Source organism: Ranitomeya variabilis, chromosome 2 (genome assembly GCF_051348905.1).
Source record: "Ranitomeya variabilis isolate aRanVar5 chromosome 2, aRanVar5.hap1, whole genome shotgun sequence".
NCBI lineage: Eukaryota > Metazoa > Chordata > Amphibia > Anura > Dendrobatidae > Ranitomeya > Ranitomeya variabilis.
Window position 1 is genome coordinate 718,525,620 of NC_135233.1, and position 14,083 is coordinate 718,539,702.

Sequence of the window (14,083 nt, forward strand, 5' to 3'; positions counted from 1 at the left end):
GGTGGTGAGATTGGTTGTGTCACTGTGAGTGATTCAAACCCCATCGCGATACCCCCCAGGAGTGAAATGTTAATATGGTGTCGGGCAGCCATAGGCCTCAGGGGAAAGGACTACCAGGCCTTGGTAGAACCCGTATATTCAGACAATAGGCCTACTATTCTGACAGCCCGGGGGGTGGTCGACGTTCGCCAGGGGAGAGTGCCTGTACGTGTCCTCAATTGTGGGGAGGAAGAGGTTCACCTCACCAAGTATGTCACGCTTGCCAAATTGTTCACTGTTAATAATAGTGTGATACAGACACCTGAACCCTTGGTCCCGTCAAACGTTGCGGAGGACAATGGTTCTGCAGAGCACTCGAAAGACTGGTGTCGGGAATTGCATGTGGGCACTGACTCTACCCCATCCCATCAAAAGCAGGGGGCCTACAGGGTGGTACACGAGTACGAGCAGGTATTCAGCAAACACCCCTTAGATTTTGGGCAGGTGAAAGGGATCCAACACCATATCCCCACGGGAGATCACCGACCCATAAAAGAGAGATATCGCCCTGTACCCCCAGCTCATTACCAGTGTGCCAAGGACATGTTGCGGGAAATGAAGGAGGCTGGGGTGGTGAGAGACAGCTGTAGCCCCTGGGCAGCTCCGTTAGTCCTTGTTAAAAAGAAAGATGGTACAATGAGAATGTGTGTTGATTACAGGCAGTTGAATCGCATTACACATAAGGACGCATACCCACTGCCCAGGATAGAGGAGTCTCTGGCTGCCTTAAAATCTGCTAACTACTTCTCTACCTTAGATCTCACCAGTGGGTACTGGCAGGTTCCTGTAGCGGAGGCGGACAAAGAGAAGACGGCCTTCACGACACCAATGGGTCTCTGTGAATTCAATTACATGCCCTTCGGATTGTGCAATGCTCCCGGGACGTTCCAGAGGATGATGGAGTGCTGCCTGGGACACATGAACTTCAAAACCGTGCTGCTGTATTTGGATGATGTCATTGTCTTCTCTAAGACCTACGAAGACCATCTGAAGCACCTGGCCGAGGTGTTTGAAGCCCTGTCCAACTTTGGCTTAAAGGTGAAACCGTCCAAGTGTCATCTGCTGAAACCTAAAGTGCAGTACCTGGGCCATGTGGTGAGCGCTGAAGGAGTGGCCCCAGACCCCGACAAGGTCACGGTGATCAAGGACTGGCCAAAGCCCAGTGACCTTCACGAAGTTCGGCAGTTCCTCGGGCTGGTAGGCTATTACCGGAGGTTCATTAAGGACTTTACCAAGAAGGCCGCACCCTTGCAAAACCTGTTGGTGGGCCAACCAAAGAGGACCAAGGGGAGGAACACCCCCTTTGATTGGAACGAGGAGCTGGAGGGATCCTTCACTTGTTTGAAGTCGGCACTGACGGGAGAAGAGGTACTGGCTTACCCCGAATACGACCAACCGTTTGTGCTGTACACAGATGCCAGCAATGTGGGGTTAGGAGCCGTGCTGTCCCAGGTCCAGAAAGGCAAAGAAAGGGTGATCGCTTACGCCAGCAGGAAACTCTGTCCCACGGAAAGAAACCCTGATAACTACAGTTCCTTTAAGCTGGAATTCCTTGCCATCGTCTGGGCAGTGACAGAGAGGTTGAAACACTACCTGGCCTCCGCAAAATTCACCGTCTTCACGGATAACAATCCGCTAACGCATCTGGATACTGCCAAACTCGGGGCCTTGGAACAGCGGTGGATGGCCCGGCTGTCCAACTACGATTTCACCATCAAGTACTGGGCAGGACACAAGAATGCCAATGCCGATGCCTTGTCCCGAATGCCCAATTTGCCAGAAACGGGAGAAGACCCGGAGGCACTTGAAGAGGTGGAGCTGCCTGCATTCCATCGCCCCAAAGCCACTCAGAACTCTCATCATGTGAAGAACAGGCACAGGAACCAACCGGATGCCACGCTGAATCCCCTGCCCCATCACGGATGGGCGGAAACTCAGGATGGTGACCCCGCGGTCCGTCGGGTGAAAGAGCTCTTGACGCAGGCAGGGTTGCATCCCGGCCCAGATGATCCACAGGAAACCCAACAGCTGTGGAAGGGGAGAAGCAAACTGTTTATCCATGATGGCAAGCTGTGCAGGAGGAGCATCGACCCACGTACTCATGAATTGGTGTGGCAGATAGTGGTGCCAAGGCGAGATGCGCCCATGGTTCTGGGAGCCTACCACGATGGAGCCGGACACTTCGGATGGAGGAAGCTAGAGAGGCTACTCCGAGGGAGGTTCTATTGGATTGGCATGAAGAGAGCCATTGAGAAGTGGTGTCGGGAGTGCGGTCCATGTAGCCTGCACAGGAAGGACCGTGGCAGCCAACGGGCTCCCCTGCAGCCTATCATCACCAAACGGCCGCTCGAACTGGTCGCGCTGGATCATGTGAAGTTGACACCTAGCCGGTCCGGCTATATCTACGCTCTTACCATCGTAGATCACTACTCCAGATTTCTGGTGGTTGTACCTGTCAAGGATCTAACGGCCAGGACTGCCGCCAAGGCCTTCCAGCAGTACTTTTGTAGGCCCCATGGCTACCCGGAGAAGGTACTGACTGATCAGGGACCAGCATTCGAAGCAGAAGTGTTCCAAGAGTTCTGCCAACTGTACGGGTGTAAGAAGATCCGAACCACGCCGTACCATCCTCAAACCAATGGGATGTGCGAAAAGATGAACCAGGTGGTGATCGACTTATTGAAGACCTTGCCCGTAGCGGAACGGAACCTGTGGCCGACAAAGTTGCCTGACTTGGTGGATATCTACAATCACATCCCAGTAAATTCCACCAACTGTACTCCAGCGTACCTAATGAGGGGAAGGCCTAGCCAGTTACCCGTTGATCTGGACATGGGGGTCCTAGTCCCCGAAGATACCTCGCCGGATGCAGATTGGGATGCAGAAAGGCAGCGAAGGTACCGCAAAGTGCAGGAGTGTGTGGAAAGAAGTCTCGCCCAGGCTAGGCAAAAACAAGAAAGGGACTACAACCAGCACGCTCCTGCGATTCCCCTGTCAGCTGGTGAGCAAGTACTTAAACGAAAGAGGAGACTACACAAGCTCGATGACCAATGGGAAGCAGAACCGTATACCATCCTGCCATCCGATTTCGACAACACGAAGGTCTGTCTCATCAGCAAGGACAGAGGGGAGACCTCGACAGCGGTATCCAGGGATCACCTTAAGATCTGCCCCGATAAGTTGAGAGAGAGGGACACGGCCCCAGGAATCTCCCCGCCGGTGGAAAAGGAGAAGATGATCCATACCGTCCTTGGTGACTTTCCCCAGTCCTGGACTCAGATAAATCAGGCCATCGTGGTACCTGTTCTAACGTTTCCACAGCCGGACCCACCAGAAACAATAGTGGTACCAGATCATCCGGCCCCGCAACCTCAACAAGCCCTACCTGAAGATGCCATGCCAACCATTGAATCGGCAAATCCTCCCTCTGCTATCGGTGAGCCTGCCGTACCTACTGTTGCCAGCAGCAGCAGCCCTGAGAGCTTCAGCCTGCCAGTGCTACCCAGACTCACTGAAAGTGTAGCTAGAAGGCAGTACACTGCACCAGGGGTAGCAAGTATAGTGGGCCCTGTTAGGCCAGTAGCAACCCCTGTGCTGCGAAGGTCCACACGCAGCACTCAGAATCAAATTCCCCTCCGTTACAAAACTTAGAGATTCTAATAAGGGCTGTTATTTAGTTGAAAATGTTTGTGTATATATCTTTTGTTACAGGTTTTAAAATGGACAATAGAGTAATGGACGGTGAATTGCTCCAAAAACTTTTAAAAGAGGACCCCTTTGTTTACCCGGGGTCCCCGCTGTTCCAACCACTGAACTGAGAGTCATAAACTGTGCATGACCTAACTTTCGCAACGTTCAAGAGTCCTCACCTCCCATAAAGGGAAGCACTGCTATGTTTAATTGTTTATGATATTTCAAAATTTTGTGTGTTTTCTGTTAACATGTAATGTTGTTCTTGTTTTCCCGGTCCAGGAGTACTGGATTTAACCGGGGGGGAGTGCAGCGCCCCAGAGTCCTGGTCGTTGCAGTAATGTCGCTCTGCCACTAAGAGGAGTGATATTACGTCTGATTGCACTAATGGAGTTTCTCTGACCAGGTAACACTCACACTACACTTCACACTCCGGCCACCAGGGGGGGTGGTTCTATCTAGTAGGCCACTCCTCACACTCTGGTAAAACTGGGGGTTGGACAGGAAGACAGAGAGAAGTAACTGGGAAGATCTAGTGAGAGGACCTGTCAGGGATGGGATCCTGGCAGACTCCTAAGAGCAGAACTAACCAGTGAACAACGGGAATACAGTAAAGAGGCATTAGGACCAGAAGGAGTCGTGCTGTTAGACCGAGGCAACATCCTTCTGAGGTGCAAACAGTCGGTGGCCGGAACGCCGAGCAAGTAAGAGACTCTAAGTACTACTGCAAACCACGGCCGGACAGCCAATTATAGGTTGGCTGTCTCACACAAATCACCTAAGCAGACAACGGAGGCAGCTGTGGGAGAGGGGCGACTCTAGGGTCCCGGAAGAACTCCAGGCCTACCCCGTCATACGGGTGCGTCCTACCATATCACCTGGGGGACGGAGAGAACGAACATCAGAGAGAGACAGAATCAGTTGTGAGGACTATCCCGGGAGCTCAGCAGGGAAGGACTACAACACACAGCGCTAGAAGGTAGACACTGATTCCCACCTGTAAAGAGAACTCCTGATGTGCATTTGGACCGGCCGGTCTCTGAGAGCCCTGTTGACAGCGCTCTGGACTGAGGACTCTAAAACCTTCAGTAAAGAGGTAAAGAGACTGCAACCTGGTGTCCTCGTTATTTGCTACGACCTACACTGCAAAGCAACATCATCATTCACCACTCTTTCACCGGACGTCTCCCACTGACTGGCAGGGCCACGGACCGGGCCTAGCCACCGTGACCACATACCCCCAGAACAGAGACTCTGAGGCCCGGTACCGGGTGATCCTCGGCCCTGCGGCGGTGGGGGCGCTCCACTATCCCATTGAGCGTCTGCTCAGTGAGCAGAAGACTCCTTTCCATATTGTCAATGGATCTCAGTGTTGCCAGCTGCACATTTAGATTCTCAATCTGGGCTTCCAAATGCACAACATGCTCTCATCTCGCACAGCAGTATGCACTCCCGACCGGCTGATCAAGGACTGCATACATGGGGCAAGATGTGCACTGGGTGGCATTAACAATAGTGGAGCACATTTCCTAATGGGGATTGCACCAGACAGAAATGTTAAATAAAAAATAAATGCAAAGTATCAATAAAACACAGACAACAATTCAGTAATTCCTCCCTTGGAAACTCCCTGAATCCAAAGTCACTAAAACACAAGTCACACACTTACCGCCGTTCACACTTACGTTCAGGTCACACTCAGCTCGCTCACACTCGCTAAGCTGAAGATTTAAAGATTTTTTTCTTTTTCCCCTCAGCAGCAATCCACCTTGCTGTTCAGTGCACTTCCAAAAAAAAGATACGTCGCACTCTGCCATGAACGAGAGGGGCAAACGTGCCAATAGCTAATGCGAGAGTGGCATTGTAGAAAGCAGTGGCACTGTCTGTGTCGTGATCAGGTCTAATGTATGTCCATCTGTGTGGGTGGCTAAGGAGGACCACTGAGTAAGTCCAAAAGATGAAGTAAGGGACATGAGTTTGGATGTTGTTGACTGAAGGGTATCTGTAGGGATGTTGAAGTCACCCATGATGATAGTGGGAATATCATTGGACAAAAGTGAAGAAGCTAGGTAGAGAATTGGTCAATAAAGGCAGTGGCCGGGCCCGAAGGTCGGTATATGATGGCCAATTGGAGGTTGGAGGGAGAGTAGATGTGGACAGAGAGGACTTCAAAAGAGGGGAGGATAAGGGAGGGTAGAGGTGGGATTGGGTTAAAGGTGCAGTCAGTAGAAATGAGAAGACCACTCTTCCACCATGTCTGTTGTCGGGGTGAGAAGTGTGGGTGAAGTGAAGGCCGCCGTAACACAGCGCAGCAGGGGAGGTGGTGTCGGAGGGTGTCAGCCATGTTTTCTGTGGGGCTGAGGAAGGCAAGCTTGTGAGAGAGAAAGAGGTCATTAATAACATCAGCCTCCAGTAGTGGGCTTTACCCCTGCTGGTTATGAAAATTACGAGGGAACCAATGCTTTTTTTAATTATTAATTTTATACACAGCAGGTGCTGAATACAACTCCTATCATTGTCACCTGGTCACGCTGACCTCATGGAGACCACGCAACAGTCATCTGAGCTGTACCACTTTTTCTAAGGCGCAGGTATGTGTCACACAGCTGACACACAGATGTCATCCATGTGTCATCAGTGTGTACGTATGCGGAACAGTTTGCAACCCGTGCTGCTGATAAAAAATGGACATGTCAGCGTCTTTTGCCCAGAGACACACGGCCTGTGGAAACACACTGACGTGTGCAGATCCATTCATTTGAATGGATCTACGTGTGTAAGTGTCTCTGGTACGTTTGAAAAAGGATATTAGGAAGTTTGAGTCAGTTCAAAGGCAGACAGCTAGGTTCTTACATGGGATGGAAGGCCTTTCATATGCTGAAAGGTTGGAAAAATTGTGCCTATTTAGCTAAAAAAAATTAATGCCTGACAGGCAATCTCATTTATATGTATAAATACATGTGTGAGCAATACAAAGAACTAGCACGTGATTTTATGATTCATTACATATGGAGTCAGGATTCCGTCAGCTAAAGGGGACAAGGTTCTTTACAGTTAGAGAGCAGTCAGACTGTGAAATGTCCTACCACAAGAAGTAGTAATGGCAGACACTATAACAGCATTTCAAAAAGTACTGGTACTTTTCTCACTACAGATGGCATTGTGGGAAATAAATAATCTAGCCATAGAGGATGTATAACTAGAGGAGAAAGCTTGATCTTGATGGACCCAGAGGCGAATCTGGGTTTTCCAGCAGCCAAGGCAAAAATTCAGTTTGGCGTCACCCCCCAGCTCAAATGGTTTGTGTAGTTGTCATGTGACCACTTATATGCGAACTACACACCTAGGCCATGTTCACATGTTGCGGATTTTACCGCGGATCCGCAGCGTTTTTGACGCTGCGGATCTGCAGCAGTTTCCCATGGGGTTTACAGTACCATGTAAACCTATGGAAAACCCAATCCGCTGTGCACATGCTGTGGAAAAAAACGCGAGGAAACGCAGCGTTGTTTTTTCTGCAGCATGTCAATTCTTTGTGCGGATCTGCAGCTTTTCTGCACCCATTGACTTGCATTGAGTCGGGCACATCCACCGCAAAACCGCAGATGTAAAAAGAGCTGCAGCTTTGCTGCGGATGTGGGTCCGAGAAACGCTGCAGTTTGGGAGGAGGAAAGTGTGTGGGCGGACAGTGGGCGGTGACTGTGTGTATGTGTGTGCGGGCAGGGTCTGCCGGGGCGTCTGCGGGCTGTGCGGGGCTGTTCGGGTGTGTGCGAGTGTCTGCGGGGCTGTCCGGGTGTGTGCGGGGCTTTCCAGGTGTGGGCGGAGCTGTCCGGGTGTGTGCGGGTGTATGCTGGGCTGTCCGGGTGTGTGCGGCCCTGTCCTGGTGTGTGCGGGAGTCTTTGGTGTGTGTGTTTGTGCAGGCATCGTCCGATGGGACTATAAGTCCCATTGGGCTATGCCTGCTACAGTGACAGTGATTGACACATTAGCCAATGATGGGACAATATAGTCCCATCATCCGGCTAATGTGTTGAATGTAAAAAGAAACATATATACAGTACATATAACATATAACATACAGTACATACAACATATGACATACAGAACATGCAACAGTACATACAACATACAACAGTTCATACAACATGCAACAGTACAACATATGACATACAGTACATACAACATGACATACAACAGTACATACAACAGTACATACAACATGCAACATATGACATACAGTACATATGACATACAACAGTACATGCAACATACAACATATAACATCACATACAGTACATACAACATACAGTACATAAATACAGTACATACAACATACAGTACATACATACAGTACATACAACACATACATATAGACATACAGTACATATATACAACACATACATATAGACATACAGTACATATACAACACATACAGTACATGCAACATAGAGTACATACTCACCATCACCTTGATCTCCGAAACCATTGGTCACCTGTAAAAAATATTAAAATAATAAACAAACAATATACTCCCTGTGTCTGCAGATATCCAATTAATACGAGTGTCCCACGACGATCTCCTGTGGAGAGCAGCAACATCAGCTGATGCGGCCGCTCTCCAGGGGCTCCAGAAATACAATGATGGAAGGTATCCTTCTGCAATGTATTCCTCTGCCTCTGTGAGAAATAGTCCCTACTCTCACTTGTGGCACTGCTGTGTGGGAAAATTCCCACTCAGCTTTGCCATAAAGTGAGACCCTGAACTCAGGTAACCTCTTCAGTGATGCACTGCAGGAGCCATTGTCTCCTGTCAGTGTGTCACTGGAGGCCCTATAGAGCAGTGACATTACCCGATGTCACTGTTCTATAGGGGAGATCGTCATGGGACACTCATTATTAATTGGACTATGGCGGAAAGGTAGTAAACAGTTCGTTTATTATTTTTAATTTTTTGCAGGCGATCGAGAATGGTAAGTATGGTGAAATTAAGAATATTAAAATACTTTTTTCTGGCTGTCTTTCTTTTTATTTAACTCTTTCACTACTATAGGATTAATAATGGAGAGGCGTCTTATTGACGCCTCTTCATTATTAACCAGGCTTAATGTCACCTTACATTAGCAAGGTGACATTAACCCCTTATTACCTCATATCCCACCGCTACAGAGGAGTGGGAAGAGAGGGGCTAAGTGCCGGAATTGGTGCATCTTACAGATGGCCCCTCTCTAGGCTATGAATATCAGCCCGCAGCTGTCTGCATAGCATTTCTGGCTATAAAATATAGAGGGACCCCACGTCATTTTTTTTGGTGGATCCTCCTATTTTAATAGCCAGTAAAGGCTATGCAGACAGCTGCGGGCTGATATTCATAGCCTGGGAGGGGGCCATGTGTAATACCCCCTTACCAGGCTACAAATATTGGCCCCCGGACGTCGGCTTTCCTCCTCTGGTGCAGAAAATTGCGCGGGGGCCCATGCCATTTTTTTTCCGTTTTTTTTTTTTATTCAACATGTTCATTAATCAACATCGGCCTTGCTAGTATATATCTATGGATATATCTATAGATAAATCTATATATCTATAGATGGATATCTAATCAAAGGCAGCACACCATTGTAGATTAGATTTTGAAGGTGTTCAAATTTAATAGCCCATCATGGCAACGTTTTGGCCCGTGGAGAGCCTTTCAAAAACACACCTGCGTTTTCTGCCAAGAGCTACGGATTTAGTGCAGAAAAATCTGCAGGCAAAGCTGCAACGTGTGCGCATACCCTTACACGCTCCAATGAGCTGCTCTTCCTAATTCTTTCAATGATCAGTGAAGTACTATAGTTGTGGCATGGCACTATACTAAATAGTCTGTCTGTATATATAGATATGAAAGTGGGTAAGGAGGAGCCCAAAATTTCATATAACAATTTGGCATTCTAAGCAAGTTTTTGTTTCTTCTCTAAGAAACTTGTGAAGTGTAGTAATCTGTAGCAAAAATGCATCAAAACTTGTGTTTTGTATAACAATTGCACCTAACTCCATTCAATTAAATGAGTTTTGAGTAAATTACAAATTAACTATAAATTCCTCAGCCATTTAAAGTGTATGCACAGTCTAGTGAATTTTTTTCCACAAAATACTTGTTAAACTGGAACAAAAAAATACTATAAATCCTGCAGGACTGAATGCACCTTAAAGAAGCATAATTATTACCTTAACCATTTCCTCATAATGCACAAAAAGAATGTTGAATTCATGTTTGTGTGTATACCAGTCTTTGACATGATCAAACCACAAGCCACCTAGGACTGTAAAAAAATGAGTTACTTTTATAGAATATTAATAGAATATATAAAAATATATACATATACAGCTCTGGCAACATGTCTCCGAATTTCCAAGCAATACATTTTGGGAAAAATTGAGAAAAAAATTCCAAGTGCGGTGAAATTGCAAAAAAGTGCAATCCCATGCGTGTTTTTTGTTTGCCTTTTTTGCTAGGTTCACTAAATGCTAAAACTGACCTGCCACCATTCTCCAGGTCATTACAAGTTCATAGGCACCAAACATATCTAGGTTATTTTTTTATCTAAGTGGTGAAAAAAAATTCCAAACTTTGCTAAAAAAAAAAAAAAAATTGTGCCATTTTCCGATACCCGTAGCGTCTCCATTTTTTGGGAACTGGGGTCGGTTGAGGGCTTATTTTTTGCGTGCCGAGCTGACGTTTTTAGTGATACAATTTTGGTGCAGATACGATCTTTTGATCACCCGTTATTGCATTTTAATGCAATGTCGCAGCGACCAAAAAAATGTAATTTTAGCGTTTCAATTTTTTTCTCGCTACGCCATTTAGCGATCAGGTTAATCCTTTTTTTATTGATAGATCGGGCGATTCTGAACGCGGCGATACCAAATATGTGTATGTTTGATTTTATTTTTATTGTTTTAATTTGAATGGGGCGAAAGGGGGGTGATTTAAACCTTTTTATATTTTTTTTTATTCATTTCATATTTTTTTTTTTAAATTTAACTTTTGCCATGCTTCAATATCCTCCATGGGAGGCTAGAAGCTGGCATAGCCTGATCGGCTCTGCTACATATCAGCGATCATCAGATCGCTTCTATGTAGCTGAATTGCAGGCTAGCTATGAGCGCCAACCACAGGGTGACGCTCACAGCAGGCCGGCATCAGTAACCATGGAGGTCTCAAGGACCTCTATGGTTACTATCCTGATGCATCGCTGACCCCCGATCATGTGACGGGGGTCGGCGATGCATGTATTTCTGGCCGTGGGGCCAAAAGCGGTAGTTAAATGCCTCTGTCAGCGTTTGACAGCGGCATTTAACTAGTTAATAGCGGCGGGTGGATCGTGATTCCACTCGCCGCTATTGCGCGCACATGTCAGGTGTACAAAACGGCTGACATGTCGCGGTCACCACCGGAGCCCACATCAGCAGGGGATCTGACCTCGCACATACTATCCCATCCGAGGTCAGAAAGGGGTTAAAGATGAGTGCATCGGTCAGGGTAGGATTGAGTTTGAGTTTAATTTCCAAATATCACATCACATGATCTAGGTCACCCAATCAGGGGAGGGGGCTATCATAGACAGTATAAGAGAAAGGTGCCAGACAGGAAGAACCATTTCATGCTTGTACAGTGTAAGAGTAGGAGATCAAAGGGCACAACTCATTCCACCTACAGTATGTATACAAAAAGGAAAATGGGAGTGCTAATGTCAGTCTGTGAATACTAATCCAAAGACTCAAAATAAATATATCTAAGATATAACTGCAGTACCCGCACCTTAATAATAGCCTTTTTTATTCCTTACACATTGAAAACAAGGAGGATAGTGCTATTTTTGCCTATAAAACAAAATCCTTTATCCAAGGCTGTCGCAGAAAGTATGCTTTCAGCAATGTAAAAAAGCCAAGCTATTTTTTTATATAAACACAATTCGCGACTTATCCATAGGGTCAAATGAAGAGAACCAGAATGATAAACTAAAATGATTATACACTGCTCAAAAAAATAAAGGGAACACTTAAACAACAGAATATAACTCCAAGTAAATCAAATTTCTGTGAACTCAAACTGAGAACTTAGGAAGAACACTGAATGACAATCAATTTCACATGCTGTTGTGCAAATGGAATAGACAACAGATGGAAATTATTGGCAATTATCAAGACCCCCTCAACAAAGGAGTGGTCCTGCAGGTGGGGACCACAGACCACATCTCTGTACCAATGCTTTCTGGCTGATGTTTTGGTCACTTTTGAATGTTGGTTGTGCTTTCACACTCGTGGTAGCATGAGACGGACTCTACACCCCACTCAAGTGGCTCAGGTAGTGCAGCTCATCCAGGATCGCACATCAATGCGAGCTGTGGCAAGAAGGTTTGCTGTGTCTGTCAGCGTAGTGTCCAGAGGCTGGAGGCTCTACAAGGAGACAGGCCAGTTCACCAGTAGACATGGATGGGGCAGTAGGAGGGCAACAACCCAGCAGCAGGACCGCTACCTCCGCCTTTGTGCAAGGAAGAACAGGAGGAGCACTGCCAGAGCCCTGCAAAATGACCTCCAGTAGGCCACAAATGTGCATGTATCTGCACAAATGGTTAGAAACCGACTCCATGAGGATGCTCTGAGTGCCCGACGTCCACAGATGGGGGAGGTGCTCACAGCCCAACACCATGCAGGATGCTTTGCATTTGCCACAGAACACCAGGATTGGCAAATTCGCCACTGGCGTCCTGTGCTCTTCACAGATGAAAGCAGATTCACACTGAGTACATGTGACAGACATGAGAGAGACTGGAGATGCCGTGGAGAGCGATCTGCTGCCTGCAACATCCTTCAGCATGACCGGTTTGGCAGTGGGTCAGTAATGGTGTGGGGGTGGCATTTCTTTGGAGGGCCGCACAGCCCTCCATGTGCTCACCAGAGGTAGCCTGTCTGCCATTAGGTACCGAGATGAGATCCTCAGACCCCTTGTGAGACCATATGCTGCTGCCGTTGGCCCTGGGTTCCTCCTAATGCAGGACAATGCCAGACCTCATGTGGCTGGAGTGTGTCAGCAGTTCCTGCAAAATGAAGGCTGTCATGATCTCTGCAGGCAGAGATCATAGCAAGCCTATAGAGGGACAAGCTCTCGGAAGATGGAACTATACTGACCATGAACTAAGCCTGCCGCGCAACTAGAAATAGCCAGGTAGCATTTCCTATTTATCGCTAGATGCCCAGCTCTGGCCTAAGACCTAAATAGCTAGCAGAGGGAAATATAAGACCTGGCTCACCTCTAGAGAAATATTCCAAAGAAGACAGTAGCCCCCCACATATAATGACGGTGAGTTCAGATGAAACAACAAACGCAGCAGGAAAATAGTCTTAGCAAATTTGAGGTCCGCTTACTAGATAGCAGAAGACAGATAGTATACTTTCATGGTCAGCAGAAAAACACTAACAAAACACCATCCAGAGATTACCTTAAACTCTGGCATTAACTCATAACGCCAGAGTAGCAATCCCTGATCAACGAGAGCTTTCCAGACACAGTAACAAAACTTCAGCTGTGAACTGGAACAAATAGGCAAACAAAACATGGACAAAAGTCCAACTTATCTAGTAGTAGTCTAGAAGCAGGAACAAGCACTGAGAGGCATCAGATAACATTGTTGACCGGCAAGAAACCACCAGAGAAATGAGCTTAAATAGCGACACCCACTACTGATGGAACCAGGTGAAACAGGAAAGAGGATGACAAGTCCAATTCCACAAGCGGCCACCGGGGGAGCCCAGAATCCAAATTCACAACAGTACCCCCCCCTCAAGGAGGGGGCACCGAACCCTCACCAGATCCACCAGGGCGACCAGGATGAGCCCTATGGAAGGCACGAACAAGATCAGAAGCATGAACATCAGATGCATTGACCCAAGAATTATCCTCCTGGCCGTAACCCTTCCAGTTGACCAGATACTGGAGTCTCCGTCTGGAAACACGAGAGTCCAAAATTTTCTCCACAACGTACTCCAACTCACCCTCAACCAACACCGGAGCAGGAGGCTCAACTGAAGGTACCACAGGTACCTCATACCTGCGCAATAACGACCGATGAAAAACGTTATGAATGGAAAAGGACGCAGGGAGGTCCAAACGGAAAGAAACAGGATTAAGAATCTCCAATATTCTATAAGGGCCGATGAACCGAGGTTTAAACTTAGGAGAAGAGACCCTCATAGGGACAAAACGAGAAGACAACCACACCAAATCTCCAACACAAAGCCGAGAACCAACACGACGATGACGGTTGGCAAAACGCTGAGTCTTCTCCTGGGACAACTTCAAATTGTCCATAACCTG

General features: G+C 47.3%; 1 protein-coding gene across 1 annotated transcript in view; it reads right to left on the minus strand.

The window, feature by feature from the left end:
• The window catches only part of LOC143803933 (amine sulfotransferase-like), a 201,070-nt gene that overhangs the window by 157,333 nt on the left and 29,654 nt on the right, over positions 1–14,083 (minus strand). Inside the window, exon 4 of the mRNA XM_077281691.1 lies at positions 9,934–10,028. Coding sequence (XP_077137806.1) covers positions 9,934–10,028 — 95 coding nt within the window. The remainder of the gene's footprint in view (positions 1–9,933; positions 10,029–14,083) is intronic.